Genomic DNA, 27,988 nt, shown 5'->3' on the forward strand with positions numbered 1-27,988 from the left:
TCTTGGGTAAAAGTTTCTGGGCCTCATGGGTTCTGTTGAAATGGAACAAGAAACCTGTCTGTGGACCTGCTTCTGGTTGTCAGCTGTCTGAAGTCATTTTCCCTCCTTCATCTGCCACTGGGGGCCAGACTGGCAAGCTTTTCCCTTTTTTCCTTCCTCCTCCTCCCCATTTTTTAAAAAGTTTACCCTTGTCCGGAGGATGCTAGCTTTCTGTGGAGTGTGTCCTTGTCTCAGGAGGGCCCTGGCTGTCTCTCCTGTGTGCTACACCTTGGGCAGCTATCCAGATGGAGCTTGAGGTCACTCAGGGTTGGTATGTGTCTCCAGGGTGGATCCACGGGAACATGCTGTCATGTCATCTTTGGAGCCCTGCTTTTGCTTCCTTTCTCACTTCTGGGGATTCCTTGATTTCTTGTAAACGCAGCAGTATATTACAATTTTAAAGAAATGTGTTATTCACTACTTTAATTTGGTTTTAGCAAAAGAGTTGTTCAAGGTATCTGGTCATCATTACTATCAGGATTGAATGCCCACTCATTTAAAAAAGGACATGTTAAATAAGTGGGAAAGCACATAGAACAATATAAATCATACCCGTGTACCTGTCTCCTTGGGTAATATGTTAATAGTCATTTTACTTACAGTCTTTAAAAAAAAATAACAGATGTGATTCAGGTCCCTTTGGGTTTCCTTTAGATACCATTCTTCAGACCCTGCTTCTTCATCCATAATGATAACCACGATTTTAAAGTTGTTTCCTTTCCGTGTTTGTACACTTTGCCTACAAAGGTTAATATAGTATATTGAGTTAAATTTTTTTTTGCATAAATGATATATTGTATATGTCTCATCATTTGCTTCTTCAGAATAACTTTCAGAGTTTATCTCCTTGATAAACATAGCTCTTACAAACCATTCTATGGTGGTACTGCATGTATTCCCCATTGGTGGGGGTGTCATTGTTGTTAACAGTCCTATAGGAATGTCTGAGTGTAGGGCAGAGGTTCTCTAGGAATAAATGCCCAGAAGTGGACAGGTGCACACCTTGCTGTTCAAGCCCATGAACTTACTCTAGAGATTTGTGAATTTCAAGTGAATGGCCCATTTTAGATTGTCAGCAGTTTATAACTGTCTGCAGTACCCTGAGCTCCCCAGGCTCTTGTTTTTGTAGTGGACTTCTGTCAAGTATTCAGAGACAGCTCATTGTTTCAGCGTGCATTTCTGAAGTTCCCAGTGAGATCGAGTACGTCCCCTTGTTTATTAAGCAGTTTTCCTTCTACTCTGTGAGTTGTCTGTCCATTGGCTGTCTTTCTGCTGAGATTGGATTTGGCTGCATGTAATAGGAAGCGCCAGTGACAGTGCCTTAGCTCTGGGACTGAAGAGGATGAGCTGCTGGTCATGCTCCATGTTGTCCTTTCTTTTGTGGGGTTTTTATGATTAATCTTTTGTTAATTACATGCAGTGCAGTTATTGTCTTCTACTCATCTTTTATTTATGGTTAATGTTTAGGAAGTTATTTTAATATAATTGAATTGATTTAAAAAATTGTGCCTTTTATTTATTGTTTAAAAAGTGTTGCCCTACCCTGCTATTTTCCTGTGTCTTGTTAAAAGTTTTTTTAAAGTTTTGGTTTTCATTTTCACCTAGAATTTATTACTATGTGTATAAATGGGTAGAGAGCTAATCTTACGTTTTTGCTTATAAATACCCAACGTTCTAGTGCCTTTTATTGTAAAGTTTAGTCTTCACTAATTTGTTGCATCTCATGAGTTTCTGGGAATTCTCTCTGTTCCATAGTTTGTTTTTTCCTGCTCTTTTACTGTGTTTTAAATTATTATTATGCCTTAAGTGTTGGAGGTGGAAAGTGTCAGACTTTATTTTTGGGGGCTCCAAAATCACTGCAGATGGTGATTACAGCCATGAAATTAAAAGATGCTTACTCCTTGGAAGGAAAGTTATGACCAACCTAGACAGCATATTCAAAAGCAGAGACATTACTTTGCCAACAAAGGTCCGTCTAGTCAAGGCTATGGTTTTTCCAGTGGTCATGTATGGATGTGAGCGTTGGACTGTGAAGAAAGCTGAGCGCCAAAGAATTGATGCTTTTGAACTGTGGTGTTGGAGAAGACTCCTGAGAATCCCTTGAACTGCAAGGAGATCCAACAATCCATTCTAAAGGAGATCAGTCCTGGGTGTTCTTTGGAAGGACTGATGCTGAAGCTGAAACTCCAGTACTTTAGCCACCTCATGCGAAGAGTTGACTCATTGGAAAAGACTGATGCTGGGAGGGATTGGGGGCAGGAGGAGAAGGGGACGACAGAGGATGAGATGGCTGGATGGCATCACTGACTCGATGGACATGAGTCTGCGTGAACTCTGGGAGTTGGTGATGGACAGGGAGGCCTGGTGTGCTGCAGTTCATGGGGTCGCAAATAGTCGGACACGACTGAGCAACTGAACTGAAGTGTTGACACTTAAATTATTATTTTAAGTATTTATATCTGGTTGGATAAGACTCCCTTCTTATTATTCTTTTTCTGCATGTTTTTAAATGGCTATTTTTCTGAACCTCAAGTGTGATTTACTTTTTATTTGAGGTGTAATTGACATTTAACATTATGTTAGTTTCAGGGATTTCCTTGGCAGTCCAGTGGTTAAGACTCTGTGCTTCTAGTGCAGCGGGCGAGGGTTTGATTCCTGGTCAGGAACTAAGATCCTGCGTGTCACGAGGTCAAAGACAAAACAAACAAAAAACAGCCCAAAAAACCCCACCCAAGTTATATTAGTTTCAAATGTATGACATAATGATTTGTATATATTGATAAATGACCACCATAATAAGTCTGGTTGACATCCATCGCCAATATTTTTATAATTTGTGTGTGTGTGTGATGAGAACTTTTAAGATCTGTTCTCTTAGCAATATTCAGATAAGCAGTTCAGTATAATTAATTGTGGGCTTCCCAGGTGGCTCAGCGGTAAAGAATCTCCTACTAATTCAGGAGACCTGGGCTTGATCCTTGGGTCGGGAAGATCCCTTGGAGAAGGAAATGGCAATCCACTCCAGTATTCCTGTTTGAGAAATCCCATGGAATAGGAGCCTGGCGGCTGCAGAGGCATACCGGCTTAGTGACTAAACAGCCAGCGGAATGGTTGTTGCAGTCACCAGGCAGTGCTTTACACACCCAGGACTTAGTTGTTTTGTAACTGGAAGTTTGTACCTTTTAACCACTTTCATTCATTTTGACCACTCCCCCCTTCTGCTTCTGACAGCCACCAATTTCTGTTTTCTGTATCTTATGCTTAGGGTTTTGCATTTTGTTGTTGTTATATTCCACATGTAAGCGAGACCATAAGGATTTGCTTTTCTCTGACTTTTTTCATTTAGCATAAGGCCCTAAAGCTCCCCTTTTCCAAATTATTTTGACTGTTTCTTGTCTTTTCTTAGATGTGTTTGGGTCACCTTGTCATATTCAGAGATAATACAATTCCAGTTTAAGTCTCAAAAAGGTTTAATTACTGTAGGTTGATTTGGGGAGATCCATAAGCACGTTTTTAACCACAGTTCTCTTAGCAATTATAAGGTGCATTCCTTAGCATCATTAGATGAGGGGACCAGAGAGGGGTCCTTGCCCAAGGCTTCCGAACTGCTGTGCTGCACAGATAAATAATTAGAAACCAGGTCTTTCTGATGGCTGTAAGGGATTTTTAAGAGAGTGGACCTGTTGTAAGCAGAAAGGCTATATCCCTGTCTACCTGTCTAGTGAAAACTATGCTGCGTGCTCCATACTCAGGAAGTGTCATGAGTGAAAGGAGGGCTCTGGTGTCACAGAAACAGTAGAGAAAGGACAGAGGGCAACGAATACCTGCAGTATGAGTCGGGTGATGGAGACTTTCCACGTGTGGGTACTGGGGGCTCACATGTGTTGGTGGTGCGAGGTGGGGTAGAGACGTCTCTTGTGCTCCATCTAGGGGAAGGTCAAGAGAGGCTGGCAAAGAGGGACGGGATTGAAGCAGCTGTGAAGAGGAGGGCGTTCTAGGTCAGAGCTCCCTGCGGGTCTTGGGGAGTGTGTTTGGCTTTGACTCCCAGCCTGTTGAATCTTCGGGCACTGGGGATTTTTTTTTTTTTTTAAGACAAAGAAGTTTCTCAGGACTTTATAATAACTTGCTATTTGGAAACTGTTACAAACTCATTTTCAAGGAGAAAGAATTTGAAAGTTTAGTTTTGAGAAATTAAAGTGAATACCATCTTGTACCTTAACATATTGACTTGATGATTTTATTGTTTGTATGATAATGTTCAACCAGGTGATTAATATAGGCTTTTAGTTTATACTTCATCATTTGAACTTAAAAATGGAATTCATTTTTTATGTTATATTAAAATTGTATTCAGACTTGTATCTTATTGAGTGAATGATATTAGGCTGTCCCAGGATCATTAACTTTGGGAGCTGTTTTGTTTGTAGAACTTGTATTCATAAACAGTATAGCAGGTGGTGGTAGAGTTTAGCGTGCTGTGTATTCAGGTCGTAGTCAGCAGATGAAGAGTCTTGTGAGAGCACAGACTCAACTCCTTCAATTAGGGAAAATGGTGGAATGAAGAATTTGCAAATGAAAAAATATTTATATTTAGCATAGTTAGCTTTTCACAGTATTTTATTAATAAAGCCTTTAGTCAGTGGGACTTCCCTGATGGTTCAGTGGCTAAGACTCTGTGTTTCCAATTTAGGGGATGCGGGTTTGATCCCTGGTTGAAACTAAGACCCTGCATGCTGCAACTAGGAGTTCCCCTGCTGTAACTAAACATCCTGAGTGCTGCAACTAAGACCTGGTACAGCCAAAATTAGGGAGAAAAAAACAAAACAAACGGAATGTAACACAGTTCTTTTAGAAAGACTGATACATAGTTGGTTTACAGTGTTGGTTTCGGGTGTGCAGCATAGTCCCTGTTTTTGTAGGTTATACTCCATTGTGGATCATCACAAGACAAGGGCCACAATCCCCTGTGCTACACAGTGTAATCCTTCTCTGTTTACTGTAGTTTTTAGTGGAAATGTTTTCATTTTTACCTGGAGAGCTGTAGAGGGTGCTATATCATTAGGAATAGTAGTCTGAACTGGCTTTAGCTAATTAGAATTCCTTCAGGCAAGAAAATCAAAGTTAGTTGACTTTTCTTGGATTTTTTAAAACTATTTTAACTGAAAATAGAGTGACTAATGTTGCATAGTTGATAGACTTTATATTGAGTATTGATTTAATGTATCTGGCAAAATGTTTTTCATCTTCCTAGGTCTTTGAATACACTTGAAGTGATTTCCCCGATTTATATTGGTTATAGCAACAGAGGTTTATTTTCTTGCCACCTCCCCCCTCCCCCAGTTGAGGAATCTGATATTTTAATCTGTATTCTGTACAAGCTAGTCTCTCCTTCTAAGCTTCAGATGGGTCTCAGTGAAGTCAAAGATAACCAAACCGTGGAATGGGAATGTATGTTTTAGGTCAGGCTGGTTCAGAAGATACTGTCTTTGAAAGAAATATTGTTAGAACAAAATGGAACTTGAAGACCTGAGCAGACTATCTTAAAAGATCATTTTTAGAAATCAGGTTTTAGTAACTTTGGATTGAGTTTCACCTGTGCCCAAGAATTTAGAAGTTATTTGAACTTCATCAGTTTAAACGGAATGGTATATTTGGAAATAAAAGACAATATTAGCTATGTTTTTTAAAAGTTTACCAAAAAGTATAAAATAAGTATCTACCTTTCAAAAATGTTAGGCAACTTGATTGAAACCTTGCCAGGAGTTTCTTCTGTTTTCTTGAAAATGTTTTTTTGGTGTTTATTATAATGTTTAATACTGTAGTTCCTAAGCAAGAATTTGTCCTCCTGTTGTCCCTGAAAGTAAAAATATTTTCTGTTGTTGTGGGTAAAAGGATTGCTGTTGTTGAAGCCTCCTTATTAAACAAGTGTGCTCTGTGTTTGTGTTTAACTCTCAAGGCACCACCTTCCATGGTTAACACTGAGCAGCGCCAGCATGCTGAGCATATATTCTTATCATTTAGGAAGTCAAAATCACCATTTGCAGTTTGCAAGCATATTTTGGGTAAGTGTGTTTACTTTAAAAATATCTAATTTTTCTATCTTGAACTTTAGATGTTTGAATTCATTTAAAAATGAGCAGGTTTGTACAGTTAAATTTTCCATTAGTCATTCCACTGGAGTGACTTTAAAGATATTCCATAAGGCCAGAGAGAAAACTTTGGTTTTGCTTTGGATTTTTCTTCACTAAGTATCGCACTCAATAAGTTGTTTTATCATTGGCCATAATGTCATAATGGTGGGAGGAAAAGCTAATGTTTTTTCTATTGTTTTCAAGTATGATATCACTTACAGGAAAAGCACTGTAATTCATCCCAGTGTTTTAAAGTTAAGATTATTTTTGGAGATTTCTACAGTTTCTTTTAGTTGTTGTTGTTGTTTTTTTTTTTTTCAGTTTAAAAAAAATCATCTATAATAGTTTGTACTCAGCTCACGTAGTAAATATTAGTTCTGTGTGGGTTCTTCACTGTGTGTCATAAAATGAAACATTGAGTTTTTACTCTTGTAAAAAATGTTTTGTTTGTACCTTAAATCTGACATACATAGAGAGTGATCTCTTTCCTTTAAAAGTAATAACAGCAGTTATAACTTGTTCAAAGATGACATTCTCTTTGCCTCTTAGATATTTTTCAATTATTATAAGAGAGATTTCATTGTTATTTTATGACCTGATTTTTGTTGGCTGTTTTTCTTATTTGGAATCATTTTTTGTATTCCCTATTGGGGACTCTGAAAGGAAGCCTGTTTGAGGTGTCCATGACTACAGAATTGGTTAGTTGAGTGTCAGGAGCTGAAAAATCTACCTTGTGTTCTTGTGCTTTCGGAAGGCTAATCCGCTAGCCCCCAGCGCCCTGGGAAATAGCCCACAGTTGGTCTCTGTGTGCGCGGTGCTTTCCGGGTCAGGGCCTTCAGTGGAAGGGCTGGGCGCCGGGGTACCTGCAGCCCGGAAGCAGCACGGGAAGTCACGTTGCCCCTCGGAGCCTTTTCCATCTGTGAAATGGGCATAATGATGCCGTTTCCTTAAATGGACTTGACCGTGTTAAGTTGTAGTGAGGCGCAGATACAGCAACACGGGAAAGCACTTGGCGAGAGGTCAGGTGAAGGTCATTGCCCCATGACCACATGTCAGACAGCCTTTGAAAAGTGCTCTGTGCTCTGTTCGGAGCTGGCAGCGGTGGTAAAGGCGGCCCAATTCCCTCCAGGAGTTAGAGCTTAAGTTAGAGAAGCAGTCTAATACTCACCTTTAATTCTAAATGAGGCAGGTTTTTTTTTTTTGAGTAGTCAATTTTTATACTTGGTTGAATTTGTTTCTGACACTAAGAAAACTTGTTACCACATGGAGAATATTTAACTCAGTATTAAATTAAAAGAAGCAAAACTGAAGATCATTAAGAGTTGAAGGGAGCCTGCTTCTTCATCCTTATGGCCTTGAAGCTGTCAGTGTCAGTGCAGGGAGAAAAGCTCAGGTGATCCAAGCCTGGCTTTGGAGGTTTCGGCCTAACTTTGTCAGCAGGTCCCCGCGGTGTCTCATCCGACTTCGGGCCACGGCTCGGTTATCAGTCTGTACTGCTGGGAAATACCTGTCTCAGTGATAAGTATGTTATTAGAGTGTATTTGTTTACCACTCTTTCCTTTTTAAAGTATATATATTTTATGAAGAACTGTTGCTTTGTTATGACTTGAGCTTGTTTTAGAATACTTGTTTTCCTGATAAAAATTTCAAAAGAATAGTATTGCTAGTTCTGGCCACGCTACTGAAAGCATTTTGGGTTTTGAGACATAACTATTTAAAAGTTGGGTGCATGTGTTACAAGCATAATCATTAATGTACTGCAAAGCCCGGTGTTACATTAATGTTGACGTCTGAACTTCACGGAAAGCTTAACTCCTTACCCAGTTGCCACCAGCCCAGAAACGTTAGTTCCTCTGAGAAGACTTCTCACGCACGTGGCAGTCGATCGCAATCCAGGGTTTTCATGTTCTTGTTTCGGGATATAGGTCACTTTTGTGGAGTGTCTGGGTGATAGTTTCTGATGAAGGGGAGGCTTTCTCTTGGATGCTTCCTTTTTCTGGCCTTTTAAAATTCTTCTTTCTCTCTTCTTAAGTTTTGTTATTTCTTATTTTTCCTCATTTCTTTCTTGTCTTAACCTTTTGTTTTCATTGTAGCTTTAATTTCTTTGCTCTTTTTTGTGTGTGTGCACTTGTGTGCATGTTGCATGCTTCTGCGTTTTGTTAGAAGGGCATTTTCTGACGTTTTCACCTCAAAAGTCTTTGGCACTTAGGAATTTTCTAGTTTTGTAGGGTCAGATGTTCCTTCAGGAAACCTGTGCGTTCTGCTTTTGTTGAAGAAATCCCCCCCAGACCTGAGTGGTTCCAGCACTTTTGGAGCTCTCTGGGAGAAGATTTCTCTCGTTTTTCCTCTTAGAGATAGCCGAGAGAGAGCAAATCCGAGCCTTACTGCTGCTGGTGTGCGTGTGTCACCATGCAGCTTGCGTGGCCTCCGCTTTGGATGGCAGTCCCAGCGGGGAGGGCGGTGCAGGCGCTGGATGCTGGCAGGCAGTGATGGTGCTTCCGGCCCTCAGCGTCGCTCTCTTTTTAGTCTTCCTGTCTGTGTCTGGCTTCAGGTGGCCAACAAGATGCACCTGAATTTATTTATGTAATTGTTGTTAGAGTTACTGTGGTAGGAAGTAAAAGCTTCCTGCTAAGGTGGCTTAAATTAATTTGTCATTTTTCAGACAGTGTTCTAGTCAGTGGGAAATCACCCTTGAGAGTGCTAGTGATTCCTGCTGAGCCGGGAGCTCTGCACAGGGACCTTGCAGTTTTGAGCGTCTCAGCGGAGAGCAAGACGGAGGCTCCTGTGTTTGCGAAGGCCTCACCTGCTGCCAGCAGGCTTGCAGAGTTCTGGCTGCCGTCTTCTGCATGTTTCTGTTATGTTTAAGTGCAGTTTAGGAAGGCCAACAGCAGTGTTTATGAAAAAGAACTTTTTATTAAGTTAGGAAAACTACTTTTAAATCTGGAATCTGACTTTCTTTCTTTTTTTTTTTTTTTTCAGATTCCTCCTTTCTTAGAGACATTTTCTTACAGGAATAGTAGTACAGAGATCTTCATTTGATACCAAACAGCTACCTAAGGAAAAGAGTTCTCTTGAAAACTAATGTATGTCATTTACTTTCTGTAATTGTCCCCTTACAATTGCAAACAAGGGGGCAGGGAAGAAAAAGGCTAGACTGTAAGCAAGTTAGACAGGAGCATGTTCAGTGGTCATGAGAAGCGGAAGTGCCTGCCGGGCCTCCTCCTGGTGCCTGCTTTCAGGGCGGGCCCACATCACCCAGCAGACAGGGCCAGCCACGCGGGCCTCAGTCTCCTCTGTCTCTCGATGCGACAGCTTCTTCAGCTGTGACGTGCGAGGATCAGATTAGGGGATCTGCAGGGTTCTGTTTCTAAAATTCTATGAGTCCCTACAATATTGCTTCCCTGTTCAAATCCATGGTTAAGGATTGTAGGTACTTAAAAACTTTACATTTCAGTGAAAAGTGCGGATAGGCAAATAACCATCGTTTTAAGAAGAGGTTTATAGTAGATGATTTGAATTACTTTTATGAGGCAGTACCGTATTTCTCCTTAGTGAGCTAAATAGATAGCACTGGTTTCTGTTTCAAGTCCTCTTTGACTAAAACATTTTTTTCCTGCTAGAACTTTAGATGCATCTTTTTAAGATAGGTTTACATTTTTGGACACTATTGCTTTATTCATTATATTTTAAGTTTTCTAAAATTTTGTGAGTTCTGATTACCATTTCAATTAGAATTCATGTTAAAGTGGCGTGGACTAATCCCAAAAAAAAGGTCCAGATTGATTCCTCTTACTAGTTTTGATATTTTCAACCCTCCACCCCCACTATAGCCTAGTATGATAGGAATTGACGTAGGCATACCTTTCTTTGAACACTTCTATAGAAAATTGTGTCAAGATCACTTGTAATATTTGTAAATGGTCTGCACTTGAAAAGCAGAGAAAATGATGTGCCTGCCCCTGTCTTCATGCTCTTCTGAGAAGTCATTGTAGGTGCTGTTCTGTGCCTACAAGTGTCTTTTGGGCCTCAGGCGCTCCTGTGCAGTGATCTTGGCAGAAACCCGGAGTCGGATCAGACTCTGTATGGGTTGCACATGATGGTTATTTTGTAGAGCTTCAGAAAATTTCTACTTTTTCTTGACTTCATTTTGACTGTTTCTCCCTTTTGATGCTCCTGCTTTGGAAACCGATAATAGTGGTGATGAATAAAAGAAAAAAATAGAAAATTAATGTAAAGCGTTTCTTCAGTATGTTAATTTTCTATTTTTTTTTTTTTAAACTCTCCTGATTCAGTTTTAGTTCACTGGGTAAAAAAAGAACAGGTAACCATCTCCTTCCTTGCCTAAAAGTTATGTTTAAAATAAATAAGCGCAGAATGCGCAGGGGAAGATGAGCTGCTGTTTAAAGATGGTGTCTGGTTTCCCCTCAGAAGCGGGTTCAGTGCAGATGCTATAACTTGCTCATTAAGGCTGGATCTTTCTGAGTGTAGCTTTGGGATTTTACTCAGTTTGATCACTACTGCAATCAGAAAATTCACAAGAACTTCTCACCGTGTGTAAATGTGACTTTTTTATTTTTTAAACATTTTGAGGAAAAGAACCTGAACGTGATTGTGCTCATTTCTGAACTTGGTATTGGAGATGGGCCATCCTGCTCAAAGCTTAATTACATAACAAACTTGAAATATCTTGACAGCATGGCTCATCTCAGATAGTAATGTTCAGAGGCTCATTTGTCAGATTCTCTGCAGATACAAAGTTCTGTTTTGCACAGGGTGAGAATCTCTTAGAACGTTTTCTGATTGCTTTCTATTTTTATTTTATTTTTGTTAAAGCTGTGTTATTTTTTAGTTCTTCATGCTTTGGAAGTAACAGTTGAAGAGAGGTGAGGAAAGTTTGTGACAGTTGTGATCGGTGACTAGCTGCCACCTGCCTGAGGTGTCTTCTGAGAGGAACTAACCTCTTTGTGGTGCTAGAGCAAGGTCACTGGATAAAAAAGGAACAGGTAACCATCTCATTCCTTGTCTGAAAGTTCTCTTTAAAATTAATAAACTCAGAATGCGCAGGGGAAGGTGGGATGCTATTTAAAGACGGTGTCTGGTTTCTTCCCCAGAAACGAGTAAAGTGGACTATGTCCTCTTCCAAGCTGCCACAGCTATCATGGAGGCCGTGGTCCGAGAGTGGATTCTCCTGGAGAAGGGCAGTATCGAGTCCCTGCGCACCTTCCTCCTGACCTACGTCCTGCAGAGGCCTCAGTGAGTACCTGCTCTCAGCCCATCCTCGGGCTGGGTTTTCCTTTGCTTTTCAGTCACTGATGTTTATGGTTAAGCTCTGTGTGGGCTCATATCTTAAAAATTCATGTACATATGATTGTAGGTTGTTTTGAAAATGAAGGAAGATTTTTTTACTATAAGCTTGTGACACTGGGTTTCATTTGTTTGAATAGATTGTGCTTGGATGTTAGGCATTTTTGTTGTTCAGTTCCAGAATTTTGTTTATAAATAAAAGTTGATCTTTGACTCGGTTGAAAATCCTTTATACTTACTTGTGCTTCTTTTGGTTCTTGGTGTATATTATAAGACATAGGTGAGTAGCCATGAGGGTTGGGGGAAGTCAGGCACCATTAACATATACATTAACATGTACATAGAGACAGCCGTGTTGGGAAGGTCGTAGAGCAGAAAGCACTGCATTCTTCTTAAGTTTCCTGTGGAGAGGGGTCAGGTCTGAGGAATGGGGTGAGAGTGAGTTTTCTTTTTATAGTATACACATTGTATTGTTTAAAAATTTTACAAGATTGTGTGAATTCATTGCCTGTATGATTTAGAAACAAATGAGGAAAACTACTGGCCATACAGGTTTGGGAGAAACTCGTTTACTGTATATCTTTTTTTTTTTTTTTAAGTCCCCTCAATCCCAAGTCTCCTAAGGAGAGGCATCGTTCATTGTGTGCAGTTTGTGCAGTTGAACACTTTTTGCACAGATATTTATTTTCACATTCAATGTAGAAATGTTGCGTAATGAGAACTGCTGGTGATTAAGGATGCTGGTCGTGGTGACGGAGATGCACACAGCCTAAAAGATATGTCAGAGTGTTCTGTGTGGCTTTGTTCCTGCCCGGTTCACTAGCAGTCTCTGAGTTCACAGTGCTTGGCACTCAGTAAAGTGCTAGTAAGTGCTTCACGTAGAAGAACGCACAAGAGAAAAATCCCAGTGTGACTCAGCCTGTTAGCATCACAGATTGGAAGGATAACATGTTCTAGGGATGAGCAAAGGTGTTTGTCTCCGATTGAGGGTGTAGCTTGTTTCAGTTTTAACAGCATAAGGAAAATTTGCTCCTGTTTCAGACCATTCTCTTCTCCTTCATGCTGTTTTTCTTCCTTTATTTAAATTCGTTGTTCACTTTTGGATGTTTCTGTCAACTTGCCCTGAAGCCTGCCCTTGTATCACAGTCCACCCTGCCCCCACCACCGCCATATACACACACAGATGGCCCCCCCGCCCCAACCTGGAGCTGTTCATTTATCACACGTCTCCGCTTCCCCACCCGTATGTGCCCACTCACCCAGCCTTTCAGCTTGGCAGATTTCAGTTGTGTGTGCATGTCATCTCTTGTGTTATCCAAAATCATCTCACCATAATAGTTCCAGTGAGTTCAGGAGCTATTTTAGAGTTGATTGTTGGTTTCCACATGGAAATAGTTCACTTATATATTGTCTCCCACACTTACTTTTTGGGAAAAAAAGTGTTCAGACAAGTGGAAAGAGGAGTGCTGTGACCATGCCACGTGCCTTCTCCCTAGCAGAGGCTCAGACAGCGATTCAGTGACTCCCACCCCTAAACCCCACAGTGCAGCTCTCCTTAGATCATCTCAGTGCTCTTGATATAACTCTGTATTTACATTATTATAATTCTGACCTTCCCAGTTGTCTCAATAGTGCTACTTATATCCCTTTTATCTTTGTAGGTTACTTTTGGATTCAGGATTTAACCACAGATTATATGTTGTATTTAGTTGTTGTGTCTCGTTTAATCTAAAACAGTTCTGCCTTTTTTGGACTTTCATGTCACAGACATTTTAATATTGTAGAATGTCCTTTGAGTGGCTTAGAGTCAAGTTAAAGCTCTTGGTGTGCCACATGGGTCGAGAGCTACAGGTTAGGGACTGTAGACTAATACATACTTACTGTTGTGTATCTCCCACTGCAGGCACCAATGTTTTCCTTTCTCTTCTGTTGTTTCCTCCAATCTATGAGTGAAATGCAGGGTACACTTTATAGAGGCATATAGCATAGTGATTGAGAACAGGACTACGAGTCCCCCTTGTGCCCCTTACTAACTCCGTGGCCTTGGGCAAATTAACATCTTTTTGTGTTAGTTGTCTGATTATTAAATAGTGAATAGTTGTACTTTACTCAAAAGATTGTGAGGATTAGATGTATTATTTTTGTGAAGTTAGTTTATATAAAGACAGATCATAAGCACTTAATAAATGTTAGGTATTATTGTTCTCTAGTGATTTGGGCTTCCCTGGTGGCTCAGATGGTGAAGAATCTGCCTGTAGTGCAGGAGACACGGGTTCGATCCCTGGGTTGGGAAGATCCCCTGGAGAAGGGAAAGGCTACCCACTCTAGTATTTTTGCCTGGAATTTTTCCATGGACAGACGAGCCTGGTGGCATACAGTCCATAGGGTCGTAAAGAGTCCCAGCAGTGATCTTTAAAACTAGCTCTGTGTACCTTTCTAGTGGCAGTCATTGTTTCAAACTGTTGTGTCCCTCAGAAGTACAAACATTCCCCTTGGTCACCTCACATTCTTGCACACAGTAGGGCCTTTGCTTTTATTTGCTTAATGAATCCTTCAGGTCTGTTTTGAAGGAATGTTTTTCTCTTCATTCTTGACAGAGCAAGATGTTTTTGTTTATTTGGATGAATGTCTGGTAAATGCCTATTGTGTGACAGGCAGTGTGCTTTTTCCATGGGACCACAGCACCATGCTGGAGAAGGCAACGGCAACCCACTCCAGTACTCTTGCCTGGAAAATCCCATGGATGGAGGAACCTGGTAGGCTGCAGTCCCTGGGGTCGCAAAGTTGGACACGACTGAGCAACTTCACTTTCACTTTTCCCTTTCATGCATTGGAGAAGGAAATGGCAACCCACTCCAGTGTTCTTGCCTGGAGAATTCCAGGGACGGGGGAGCCTGGTGGGCTGCCATCTATGGGGTCACACAGAGTCGGACACGACTGAAGCGACTTAGCAGCAGTAGCAGTAGCACAGCACCATGCTCGGCATGGCAACCAACCAGGGAGACACAGTTAACCTCTGCAGAAACAGACACTTCGTGTTGTGTGTGGTGTGGGGAGCCCTCCTCTGGATGACCAGCCAGGTGCAGAGAGAGGTGTTTAGGGGGCCGGCCCTGAGAGAGGTTCAGTGTAGCTGCGGTTGTGAGAGTGAGTGGAGGGGCTGAGCTGGAGGGAGGCCCAGGAACTGCCTTAAAAGTGGGGGCTCTACCTTTTATGTCCACATGGGGACACCTTTCAGAGTAGAGCAAGTGCTGTTTGTTCTTGTGCTGGATGGCAAGGGGTTGGGGAGGCTGGGGCGGGTCTTACTGCCACGAGCCCCATTGGGGAGTATGGGTTTTGTCCCAGGGGCACGTAGTTGTTGAATCTGTGTGAAGTTCTAGAGGCTGGGTTATGAAATTCAGAGTTAGGTTTTCCAAGCCTTCCTTTTAAGAAATGGTTGTGAAAAGGCAGTTAAGTCTGTATGCCCCTGTGGACCAACAGGCTTTGTAGGAGGCTTCATCTGACAGGTGTTTCTGCCACCACACTGAAGAATAGAACTTAGATACAAAGACTTTTTTCGTGTTCCTATCTGTACAAACAGGTTTTTAAGAGTGTGTATGTTTTCATAGTGCTGTGTCTTGGCTAGCTAGCAAGTTAGCTTTCCATGTTAGCTGTGATGGAGATGGAGACGAGGCCACAGCATGTCTGTCTGGCAAGGTTGCCTGGAGTTGCCATGGTGCTTAGTGTGCATGGGCTGCGAAGCTGAGAGTGGGCAGTCCTTGTTGTGACAGCCCTGTTACTCTTACCCCCATTTCATGAGGAGACTGAGGCTCTGAGTGTGAAGGGGCTTGCCCAGGATCACACCGTCGCTGCTGAAGTGTGGATTCGAGTCCCGGACTCTGCAGTAGACCAGTGTGTGACCAGGAGCACGCCACCTTAGTTGTGAGCCATGCTGCTAGCAGCTGCAGTCACAGTGAGGTATCTGGGAGTATTCTTATATTGGATTTGTGTAAAAGCTTTCACAATGATTTTTGTGTTTTACAGCCTCCAAAAGTATGTTCGGGAACAGATTCTATTAGCAGTAGCAGTAATTGTAAAACGAGGATCATTAGATAAATCAATTGACTGCAAAAGCATTTTTCATGAAGTCAGCCAGTTGATAAGTAGTGGCAACCCTACTGTGGTAAGTGTGCTTAAATATTTGTAAATATTTAAGTTTTATTTTATATTACACTAATGCTGTTACAGCAACAATAGTGGGTATCTACATTAAAAAAAGGCACAGTCTGATAAATCAAGCAATTTCTGTTTGTTCATGTTTTCTTCTAGTCCTTCTTTTATATGTGTACATATTGTGGGTAGAGTGTACTTTGCTTTTCATTTGATTTTGTTTTTCTGTGTTACCAGGATTCATAATCATAAGTTCATAAACCTTGTATAGTTTTCATAATCCTATTTAATGGTGTCCAATATTACAAGCTAATATACCATAATATTCTTAACCATTACCCTTCTGTTGAACATTTCCCCCCATTTTTAATAAACCTTTCACAAGGATTTGGAAACGTGTGGAGTAAATATGAAAATGATATCTGACATGAAAGTTCTTAAGTGTTGCAATACTAATGGGTGAAGGCGTGCTGTGACTGCCAGGTGTGACTGCACACCTGAGTTTTCTGGGAAGCCTGGCTGGTTTTTACCTTTCCATTTCCTGTTGCCGATGAGAACCAGTCAGTTTAGAGAGTGGTGGGCTGTGGTTCTTGGCTGGAGTTGCTGACTTTATCAGCTGGGGGAGATTTAGTTTGTGTCCAGTTGGGGTTGGCAGTACCTGGCTCAGCTGGTTCTCAGGTGTTAAACCTTTCAGTATTTTGGGTCATCTTTTCGCTTTCCCAGTTCCTTTTCCTTAATCATTTGAAAGGTGTCTTTGAGGCTCTGCCCCTTACGTCTCTATGTGGATGGTGTCTAGTCGTCCCCCAGTGAGCAGGGTGGTGTTACGTGACTTGTGGTGTGAGGTCATTTTAGGAGGACCATGGGCCCTGTCCCTTCCCTTCCACAGTGTTTGGGTGTCTTCTGCCACTTCCAGTAGATGCACACGTGTGTGCATGCTCACCTCTCACTCCTGCTGGGACTGACCCAGTGAGGTCTCCACTGAAGGAATTTCCTATATCTACCTTGTTTTTCCTTTGGAGTTTTTCTTATCAGCTTTATCGAGGAGTAAATTCCATGCATTACTTCACGCATCGAGTTGTGACAGTTCTGTGTGCCAGTGAACAACCACACAGTAAAGATACAGAGCGTTTGTGGTTGACTGTAGATGGCGTGCTGTGTTGCGTTGTGGCTGGTTTCTTCCAGGAGCCGTGCTGTCGGTAGAAGTCGCTATGTTGATGCAGATGTTCTGTCTTCACTCTCCAGCCTGTGACACATACAGCTTCTGAGTATTTGAAATATGGCTTGTGTGACTGAGGAGCTGAATTTTTTAATTAAATTTTATTTGAATTCAAGATAGCCACATATTGCAAAAGACAACTGAATTGGACCCTGTAGTCTAGAGACCTTATAGTCTAAAGATCCTATTCTATATTCCTTCCATTTAATCGTAGTATTCTAGGTTAATTGTTTATATAAAGCTAACAACTTCAAAGATGTGCATGTTTGAATCATTATACTTTATGAGTTACTTTGACTTTATGTAGTGAAGAGCTCTTTTGAAAATAGTCTGCAGATAAGATTCCGTTAACAGTTTGCAAGGTAAAGATACCTGGGAATACGCTCTCAAAATCCTCTGTAGGTAGATGGAGTCTCCCACTTCTGGTGAAGAGCTTTGCTCTTGAGACACTGGCACCTCAGGGCCTGCATTCATTGTGTGTCTAGCGTCCCACAGTTGCATGGATTTTGTTAGCCTTTCCTGCCTCTCTTCCAGCGAGGGCCTCACTGATGGTCATGGGGAAGTCATGTGGCAGCTTGTCTGGCTGGAACTCTTAGGGAAAAGGTTGGAGCTGAGGCTGCCCCTTGGAAATACCATCCCAGCCCCGACTCTGAACAGGCTCCTCTTTGTAACTTTGATTTTACTTAGCGACTCTCTGTCTCAGGTAACTTGTGTGCAGGACAAGATTCCAGCTCACTGTGACGACCAGGAGGTGAACTTAAGGAACTCAGCAGTGGCTCTGGGATTGTCGTTGATTGTCCTTGGTGATCCCGTCAGCTGAGGTGTCAGTGTCGAGGTGGGATTTCTACTCTGTTCTCATTCACCACAGTAGCCTCCGGATGCTGAAAGCGAAAGCCCGGAGCCCTTGCTGTCAGGAGTGCACACACGCCAGGAATTGGGAATTGTGCCCTCCTCTCTCTCCCCCTGGGTAACCAACCCTGACCCACCCCAGAAAGTAGGCCCACTGCAAATGGCGATTGGTTTCTTAGAGCCACTGAAATAACCGATGTTCTGAGAATGCTTGAAACAGATGTAGCTGTTTAGTTAGAGAAGATTTTGCGCTGTTCACAGTACATTCCCTTTGAGAGGAATGTGTAAATTTAATATTCTCAGGAACTACTCCAAAACAGGAGGAGTTTTCTAAAGTTAAATTTCTCCTAACAGGACTTTTATAGTAGCAGGAAGTCAGTAGTGGGATGTAGAACTTGATTTCAAGATTGCTAGATGAATTTGGTTTGGTGATGACACTGAAAATGTTGAACTTGGAAAGCATTCTTGCATTTATATGGCAAGTTCAAGTTCAAGACGTGTGCCTGGAGCTGTGCCTGTTCTTCAGCAGGTTTAAAGATGAGGCTGCAGACCAGGAAACGTTTTAGTCTGTCTTCCTGTCTTCTCAGCTGCTAAGGATTTGTGCCAGTGCTTCAAGAGTTTGCATAAGATTTTCCTAGTCTTGGAGACATGAATAGCAGTGGGGAAGAAGTTTAAAACTTTGATAAGAAAGCAAAATGATAAAATCGGAAAACTGATGATGGTGGCTAGAAACTTCTGGTATAAAGGTGATTTTAGAGATACTTGAAGCGGTAACTGGTTTTCTCTGAATGAAAGAAAGGGTTGACCTCATGAATTCCTAGGTTAGTTGACTAACTTTACCCTTTTAAGACCGATGCTTCCTGTCATCCCTAATTGACTAGAAATTAGTCAGTTTGGCTAATTGACTATTAGCTAACTCAGTTCTGGCTCTCCCTCTTGCTTTCTGAGTGTAGCTTCTGGTCCAGCATCGTGCTAGTGAAGTTGCAAGTGTGAACGCATTTGGGGCAGGATCATATGCTACAGCATGGATTTCGACTGTGGATTCACACTTAGGTTCACGTCCTAGCTCTGCCATTTGTCAGTGGTGGTAAACTACCTCCCTTACTTTAGAAATTGTTTAACTTCTCTGGGTGGTGATTGACCAGTGTGGGAAAGACAGCATTAAGAGCACTTGGCAAATACTGTGTCCCTCATGGCCTCACACCCCTTTCTTTACAGGATCTTAGGACATGCTATCGTCTTTTTCTATCCAGTGGCATTTTAAGTGTTGAAAACCGGAAGAAAGTATTTATGCTATTATCCGTGAATGAAAGCTAATTGTGTATTTTAAGAGCATATGCCCAGCATATTTCCTTTAAACACTTTGGGAAGTGCCCTGTGGTCTTTGTTCTCTGTATTTTGTGAGTTGCACAGCTTCCTATTCAGACCGCATAGTTGTCTGTGTGTTGTGCTGTCTTTGTAAGCGGTACGTGTGCGGGTCTCTGTCCTGTGTGTCCCCTCTTGGTGTCCACAGGCCTCCCGCTGGGCTGCTTTGTCCCGAGGGCAGGGGGTCACCCCTTGGAGGAGTTCTTAGGAGGCCTAGCTTCCCAAGGAAAGTGGCTAAATGTTGTATTTTAATTAACATTCAAGCTAAGTTTTTAACCTATTTCATGTTTGTTTTATTTCCTTTGAAAGCAGTCGGCCTGTGTAAGTCACTCTGAAAGCTGTTGAATGTGTGGTTTAAGCCTCCTTTCTTCCTCTTTGCTGTGCTAGAGAGAAGAGGGTGAGAAATTCCTGGCTGCCGGTGGACGTGATAGCAGCTTAATCTCTCTTATCACAAGTCTCATTGATGTTTGCTTAGAGGAGCAGCTGGAGGTCTGCTTTATGTATGGCAACCTTTCATAAAGTTTATTCTTGGTAATAAAGCTCTGGGGGCAAGAGCCAGGCTATTATAAGAGACAGTTCTCTCTGAACAAGAGTATTGTATTTTGTCAGCTGGTTAGTGTGTGAGTATCTTGTTCTGGTGACAGTAAGCTGAAGAGTGAGGCACATGGTCCCTGAAGGGTGTTCTTTCCAATTCTGTGAAATTAATGTCTTTTACTGGAAATGAGGATTCTACTTTAAGACTTCTAATGTGAAGGCTGCAGTTACTTCAGTTGTTAGCTGGTGAATTGACTTGTGAGTTTTAGTACTTCAGTGAAAGAAAACATTTTAGACTCCTTCATTACTTCCAAACCTCACTGAATGTCTTCTGCTTGTTTTACATATTAAGTTTTGTCTTTGAAATTCATCAGTAGCTTAAAAAAAATTAGGAACACACTCATTTTCCTCCTTCCCTTGTGTTAATGTTGTGTCAGGCACAGGTTGGGTTACTAACCTAGGTGAGCAAGCACTCTATAGCACTAGCGATGCTTTAGTTTTGGTTTTCTTTTTTAAACTGGTAACTTACCTTGTGATTTTAATTTGGTGGATTGTAGTCAGCGGTCAGGAAGTAGGACTGAAGAAGCCAACACAAGCTGTTTTCATGATGATAAGGATGCTGTTGCCTTTTGACTTTATCCTGTCATACATGCTGCATTTATGTAGCATTTTCTCACATCATCCAGTCTGAACCTTAGGGCAGTCACATGACCTCTGTGGTGACAAGGTGTAGCCCTTTTGTGGCTGAGAGTTGAGGCTGGACAGATGAAGTGCTTGGGTTCCGTCACTAGATGTGCTGAGTCTCAGCCCATCAGGGCCCAGCTTTTCTGACCTTTTAATATGAAACAGTAGGGTTTAAGGTCCTTGTCCTGGCCCATAGGGAGAGTCCCACGGAGGGTTTTCATTTAGAATTGATTTGGGGTATACTTGTAATGAATATTATTATTTGGCTTCTTAGTTATTGGAAATGAAAGCTGTCGCTTGGGGCCGCTTGTTAGTGCTGGTCACACTGCCAGCAGCAGCGAGTGACAGGCACAGACGGCGCCTGGGCACACCCGTGGGCACACGTCTGTCCAGCAGGGCTGGCTCTGCCCCCAGTGTCGTGGGCTGGGAACTCGCCTTGCGTTTTAGTGAATTCCTGGTGCTCGCTTTGTCACCACACCATGTATAATTAATTGCCTTAGAAATGGTTGTTTTGGAAAATTTTACATGAAGTAAGTTTCACTAAAAGCATTTGCTTGCTGCGTTTGGAAGATCCACAGATACTTAGTCTTTATGATTTTGGATAAATGAAGCATTGCCGTGTTCACCTCTTTGTACTGACTGTCCTTCATACTGGCTTCATCCCAATTGCCAACTTCAGTGTGAGCCTCACAGTATGCTGCTTGCCAGTCAGCCAGTCAGTCACCTCTGATCTGGTTTCAGTGAGTTTCCCGCTGTAGTGACCACAGATTTTGTTTCTGGCCCCCGAAGTATTGGAGTCACTGTCTCTAATACAGCAATAAGACCTAGCCCTGACTGTCTTTAGAACAGAAATAAGACCTAGCCCTGGCTGTCTCTAGTATAGCAATAACACCTAGCCCCGGCTGTCTCTAGAACAGAAATAAGACCTAGCCCTGGAAGGCATTGAGCTGTGGGGGTTGAGGGGTTATGCCCTCGGGGGACCCCTGGAGCTGGCAGAGGGGAGGACTTTGGAGCCCCCCCTTTCTCCACTTCTCCTTCCTGAGAAGGAGCTTCCCCTTCTCTGAGGCTCTTCTGGCCGCCTCCTGAGTGCCCCTGCCCTGTTCACACGGTGCTTTGTGTTTGTGGGATCTGGTTGGTAGGCTGTCTGGAGATGAGTGACTTGTCTTAGACACTAGGAAGTGTCTGCATCCTCTGTGAACAGGAGGAGCGCCCTGCTGGTCTGTGCAGAGCACCTCGCTTTTTCTGTGTACAGTCCATGCTTCACGTTGATCATTCTCCAGGGATTTCTGTTAACTGGCACCTCTGGGCCACAGTATTATCATTAATGATGCTGATCTCAAAGCCTTGCGGGGCTTCCACATTAAGGAGTGAATAAAACTGCTCAGTTATCTTTTAATGATACAGTATCTCACTTAACTTTAGTTCTTAAAGAGCTGGTGGTTTCATGTAGATTAAAGCCAGAGTATTTGATTTCTGGTAGCACCAGTATTTCTTAAGTCCTTGAATGGAGAATTTGCTAGGGACCCACTTATTTTTGAAAGTTTGTCCTTTTGTATCATAATTGGAAAGTGGAAAAGGTAGAATATAAAACAATACACTGGGATAATGGTAATGTATTATAATAAAAAATGTATAACTGCACTTAAAAATTGGAAAGCAGTAAACACATTATGGAGAAGGAAATGGCAACCCACTCCAGTGTTCTTGCCTGGAGAACCCCAGGGACGGGGGAGCCTGGTGGGCCGCCGTCTATGGGGTCGCTCAGAGTTGGACACGACTGAAGTGACTTAGCAGCAAACACATTACAATAGTAACTTCTCAATGGTTATTTTTGTAGGAAGAAAAATTAATTTAAAACAAAATATTCTTACGGTCAACAAACTAAGTCTACAGTAAGAATGTAATTTGTTCTTATTTATGTATTGAGTTGGCCAAAAAATTCATTCCCATTTTCCCGTAACAGTTTATGAACTTTTTGGCCAATCCAGCGTTAAGAATACACTTTCCTTTGTGGGTGAATTTGTACTTTATTGGTGTGAAAGTCTGCATTGTGCTGGGATATTGCAAAAGCAATCCCATCCCACTGGGGACTCCCTGTGTGTCTGCTGAGGCTTGTAGGTAAAGGAGCCTTACTTTTAAGCGTGCTTCCTTCGCCTCGGCTGGAGTGGCCTCAGGAACGTCCTCCGCTGTCTGTGTTCCTGCTTTCTCCTTCACTTGCTCATCACAGACCTGTGCTTGCACTCCCAGGAAGTGCTTATTTCATGTAAAAATCTTTATTGTGATTACATGCTCAGTCAGCATGTACTCAAACAATAAAGTGAGTTATGTTACTAAAAATTTATATATGGCTGTAGTTTATGCTGTTTTGAGGGGAATATAGTTTGGGGAAGAAGTGGAAACAGTGACAGATTTTATTTTCTTGGGCTCCAAAGTCACGGTGGATGAAGACTGCAGCTATGAAATTAAAAGACCTTTGCTCCTTGGAAGAAAAGCAATGACAGACCTAGACAGGATATTAAAAAGCAGAGACATCATTTTGCCGACAAAGGTCCATATAGTCAAAGCTATGATTTTTCCTGTAGACAAGTATGGATGTGACAGTAGGACCATAAAGAAGGCTGAGCACCAAAGCGTTGATACTTCTGAACTGTGGTGCTAGAGAAAACTCTTGAGAATCCCTTGGACATCAAGGAGATTAAACCAGTCAGTCAGGAAATCATCCCTAAATATTCACTGGAAGGACTGATGTTGAAGCTGAAGCTCCAGTACTTTGGCCACCTGATTTGAAGAGCCATCCTACTCAGTTGGAAAATACCCTGATGCTGGGAAAGATTGAGGGCAAAAGGAGAAGTGGGCAGCAGAGGCTGAGATGGTTGGATGGCATCACCGAATCAGTGGACATGGGTTTGAACAAACTCCAGGAAATAGTGAAGGATAGGGAAGCCTGGCACGGTGCAGTCCATGGAGTTGCAAAGAGTTGGACAAGACTTAGCTGAACAACAAAATAATCTGGCACTAAAAAACAGTTTGTGGCAAGTTGTAGATTACTTGTGCAAAACTATTATAGATAATTTGTAAGGATGGTAAGTTTATATTTAACGAATGCTTCTGGATTCTTTTCAGTTTGCATGCTTTTGAATAAGTTGTGCATCATTCCCGTTTTCAGTAGATTGATTATTTCACCTGAGATTCCAAAATTAGTTTCTGTTTTTCAGTAAGAAACATTTTCTTATACATTTAGGTATCTGTTCATAGTGTTCTTTCTGTGTACTGAAGTCTTATTTAGAATGGGTAAGAGAAAAGTGAAAAGTATGGGGAAAAATTGTTTTCAGAATCATAGGATCTTATAACCCATCATGTTAGATCCTTGTAAGTTAACTTTTCCTTCTGAATTTCATTAATTTGTATTTCATACTACTACCCACTTTCCCTATCAGAACCTAGCCGTGTTTAAAAACTACATTCATCGTTGATCCCAATGCCACTTAAATGTATCTGTGAGCTTTTAATTGCTGGCACTTCGGTCATTAATCACTATTTTAAAAGAAAGCCAGTTTTTCAACCGCAGTTTCGTTAGCTAAACGTGAAGATGGTTGCACTTGGTGCGTGTCTGTGCCCCTTTCAACTATGAGATGAAGGGAGTGTGATCAGCTGTTGCTCTCAGAGAAGCTCTGAACGCTCGTTTCTCCCCCTGTGCCTGGGTCCCTGCAAAGGCAGTCCAACTTACACACTCTTCTTGAAGATTGGATAAAGGGGGATATTTTAATGTTATAACATATGTGTATTTTGAAGTACAGTTACAAAGTGAATGTGTGTGTTTAAGCTATATATCTATAGTCAGAAGACTTGCTGTCAAAGGCAGTCGGGTCTGCACACCCCAGGATTCCCGAGGGTATTCACACGTAATCCATGTTGTTAGGGCTTCTGGTGTGGAAAATTCTGACAAGCTGCTTGAATCTCTGGGTCACTGTGCTATCATAATTGTTAATTATACATCATACGTATCAGTTAAGACTTAGAGGCCAGTAGGAATTTATTTCTTTTTTACAAAATGTAAACTTGGAGGAAACTTTTATTAGACACATGCAAAAATATACCAATACTACAAAAGTGTACAGATACACTACCAATAGTATATTGGTCACCTCTGTAACCATCTTTCATCTTCAACAAATATCAATGCATGGTAATCTTTAGGAATTTAATTTTATGTGTATTTGCTAAGATGGCCGAGATAAGCATCTGTAAGGTCAAGGTACGGACATCAGAAGCATTTCTGAGAAGAGATGCTGCAGTTGGTGGGCGGGTAGGACTGTGCTCAGCTGTTGTATAAGCTGCATAAATAGTATCATCCTGACTTTAATCTTTGGGTTGTTCAGAGGTAGTGTGCATATTTCTGTGTGACCTCTGGAAACTTGCCAGAGTGAGTGGTATCGTCCCTGTCATGGTACCTTGACACTGTGAGTAAAAGCAGTGAGCTGATAGTTGGGCCTGTTGATACAGCCACTGAGAAGGAAAATCTTTGTTTTCAGTTGCAAAAACTCAGCAGTACTACCTGGTTACTATTTTGGAGACTGTAAAATCAGTTTCACTTTTCTGCTGTTTGGAAATACAGGTTATAGTCATCAGAAATTAGAGTCAGACAAACCTGGGTTCAGATCTCAGTTGACCTTAATGAGTTGCCCTTTGACTCACTTCTTTCAAATGTCAAATGGGGATATGGATTGTGTGAATCAAAAGAATGCATTAAATATCAATCATCTTAAAATACCATTTATGCTGTTGTTGAGGAACAGTAGGAGGGTGTCCTGAGTGCCAGGCTTAGAGTCTCCCATAACTGGGGTGAGCTGATATACCTACAATACCAAGGCCACCGGGAGTGGCGAGCTCATCTTTACCCTGTTCTGTGTGGTTTTCTTGTGGCAGAAGATATGATGGGTGCACCAGAGATGAAAGCATTTCATTATGTTGAACGGATATTGTATTGAAACCAAGCATGGGAAACCAGTGATTCATGATCCTTTGTTATTGAATACTTACAGCAAACTTTGGCCTGTTCAATTCTCACTGCACTGTTGAGTGAATTCTCAAGTTCAAGTAAAACGAGCAATATTGGACTGAGTATGGAGTTCCATGGCAACTGCAAAAGAGTTTTCCAGGTACTGTTATTTTTGTTCTTATGTTTGAATCATTAGATCATTCACTTTTTACTCAATTTGTTCCTAATGGAGTGAGAACATTTCTTTTATCTAGTTGATTATAGCCTGTACGTGAAAATCTGTGTTGTGATTTCATAGGATATAGTAAAGCAATAGGTTCGGTGAACATAGTTGATGATTTAAGATTGTTTGTTTAATTTTAGTCTTAAAATGGAAATGCTACTATTAAGGTCCTCAGAATATCAATTTTATTCATATTGTGTTTAGATAGAACTAATTCAGTTGGTATGACTCTGGTGGCCTTAAAAGTAGGCCTGGCAGTGTGCCAGAAAGGGCTGTGTATTTCAGTGTTATTGCAGATGGCGTGGGCTCTTTGTTTCATGTGTATTGTTTGGCTCCAAAGTGAGTTATGTGAAGACCCTGGTTTCAATTGGGGGGCTCACGCTGAAGCCACTGGCCTTCACCTCAGGCCTGCTTCTCTGGAGAGAGCGGCCTGTAAGTGACGGTGGTGTCTTCAGATGGCATCACTTGAGAGCATTCTGTGATTTAACTTCCAGGCAGGCCTAAAAATGGAAGATGTCCTTAAAGAAGTCATGCTTTCCATTGGAAATTTTAAGGTTTCTGTTTGCTTTTATGGTTCTGAAAGGGAATGTATTTTGTATAAGTGTTTGACCAGAGCACGTGTGGTTAATTGACTACAGGAGGAAGACCTCCGCCAGATCTTCCTGCTGACGGTAGAGGTGCTGCAGGAGTTCAGCCGGCGGGAGCACCTCAGCGCCCAGATGTCGTCCGTGTTCCAGCGCTACCTCGCCTTGGCCAACCACGTCCTCAGCTGGAACTTCCTGCCTCCAAACCATATCCTTCCAGCCTCCACAGGCTGACGTGTGGCCGTGGTCCTGTGTGACTTTTGTAGCTGAGGGCACTGTGTCTCTGTAGGTCAAGTAAATGTGTTTTTGGAAGAAAAGAAGAGCCTTTTAGAAATGGAATTTTACTTTATATTACCATAGTGCAGTGGAATACTTAGGACATTTAAAGTTTCATTTATAACTTTGTAGAAGAGGGTTGAATACATGGAAACATGGTACATCACCGGGCTGTTGCTAACCAAGGGATAGCTGCTTGCCTTGGTGGGGAGGGAGTTTTATCAAGAAACCCAGTCATTTTCTCTTGTAACCTGTGATTCCATTCAGATTGTGGCTGACTTTCCTTAAGGCTAGTTGGGAGTTCTCCATTTGATCTTTGTTGACTACAGTGTTGTTAAAGTGTAGATAATAAGGTAGTAATGCATTTACTCATCAGAAAGTGTTCCCAGTGTAAAAGCATGAAAATTTCAGTAGCTCAGCTGGTAAAGAATCCACCTGCAATGCAGGAGACCCCGGTTCGATTCCTGGGTTGGGACGATCCCCTGGAGGAGGGCACGGCAACCCGCTCCAGTATTCTTGCCTGGAGAATTCCATGGACAGATGAACCTGGCAGGCTACAGTCCATGGGGTTGAAAAGAGTCAGACAGGACTAAGCACAGCACATTATCAGTGGTACAGAGTTTAAATGGACTATATTATAGATAGAAAGTATCTGCTTCTTAATTATTTACTGAAGTAGAGATACTTGTGCTAGAACTGCTATTAGAACTGTTCTAAATGAACTGCTGCTGTTCCTTAGTTTAGAGTTTGATTTGCTTTTCTAGAACATTTGCTCACTTGATAGACTGAAAGCAGTATTATGCATCCTAGTTGAGTCACAGATCCAGGCTCGAGTTTCAGACGATCTCAGGCCTGTTACTTACTCCTTTGAGTCTCACTGTGTCCACCTGTAGAATGGGGACATGGACTATGCGTGAATTGAACAAGAGGATGCATTTATAGCACTCTTGGGAGCTAGCACATGTTTGCTGAGCTCGTAGGAGTCTGCTTGATCAGCTGGCTGTCTGTGCTGTGCTCTTTTCCTTGATCTGATCTATTCCTTACAGTGCAGGAAGTTACACGGTGTTTCATTGAACCTGTTCTGTGTGTGTTAGTCCCTTCTTGGAGGATGGGGGTCTGTTTAAGAGAAAAGAGCGGACGATCAGCAGAAGGACGTAGAGAACCAGCCATTTCAGACATGAGGATGCACTGGGGACTCTGCACAGATAGGAACTCATTCATCCCCTGGGGTGTAAACTCGGGGTTTGACGGGGGGGCTACTCCATTTATGTGACAGAACGTGAGCTGTCAGACTCTGGGAAGGGGAATGAGTCCCTAGACCTGTTGCCCAGAGGGGGTCACAGTGAGCGGGGCAGAGCTCACAGGGAGGTTAATCGTTTCCACCCTAGTCTCGATTCCTCTTAATGCTAATAATCAGCTTTATATCTCCAGTGTATTCCTTTTGACTGTTGGGGGCACATATTACCTTAGGTTTGCTTTGAAAAACATTTCCCCTTTGTGTTTTGCAATCTTAAGTTTTGCTCCAGTTTTTGTTGGGGGTCGAGGGGAAAAGAAAGAAAGTTGCTCAGCCTTGTCCGACTCTTTGCGACTCCATGGACTGTAGCCTGCCAGGCTCCTCTATCCATGGGATTTTCCAGG

The 27,988-nt window shown here is 42.0% G+C and overlaps 1 protein-coding gene across 2 annotated transcripts in view; it reads left to right on the plus strand.

The window, feature by feature from the left end:
• XPO4 (exportin 4) overlaps positions 1 to 27,988 on the plus strand; it is an 86,325-nt gene that overhangs the window by 10,676 nt on the left and 47,661 nt on the right. For both annotated transcript variants that reach the window (XM_068984387.1, XM_068984388.1), the window contains exons 2-6: positions 5,996 to 6,101; positions 11,282 to 11,423; positions 15,495 to 15,633; positions 25,311 to 25,427; positions 26,129 to 26,282. In XM_068984387.1, coding sequence (XP_068840488.1) covers positions 5,996 to 6,101; positions 11,282 to 11,423; positions 15,495 to 15,633; positions 25,311 to 25,427; positions 26,129 to 26,282 — 658 coding nt within the window. The remainder of the gene's footprint in view (positions 1 to 5,995; positions 6,102 to 11,281; positions 11,424 to 15,494; positions 15,634 to 25,310; positions 25,428 to 26,128; positions 26,283 to 27,988) is intronic.

Source organism: Capricornis sumatraensis, chromosome 12 (genome assembly GCF_032405125.1).
Source record: "Capricornis sumatraensis isolate serow.1 chromosome 12, serow.2, whole genome shotgun sequence".
Lineage (NCBI taxonomy): Eukaryota > Metazoa > Chordata > Mammalia > Artiodactyla > Bovidae > Capricornis > Capricornis sumatraensis.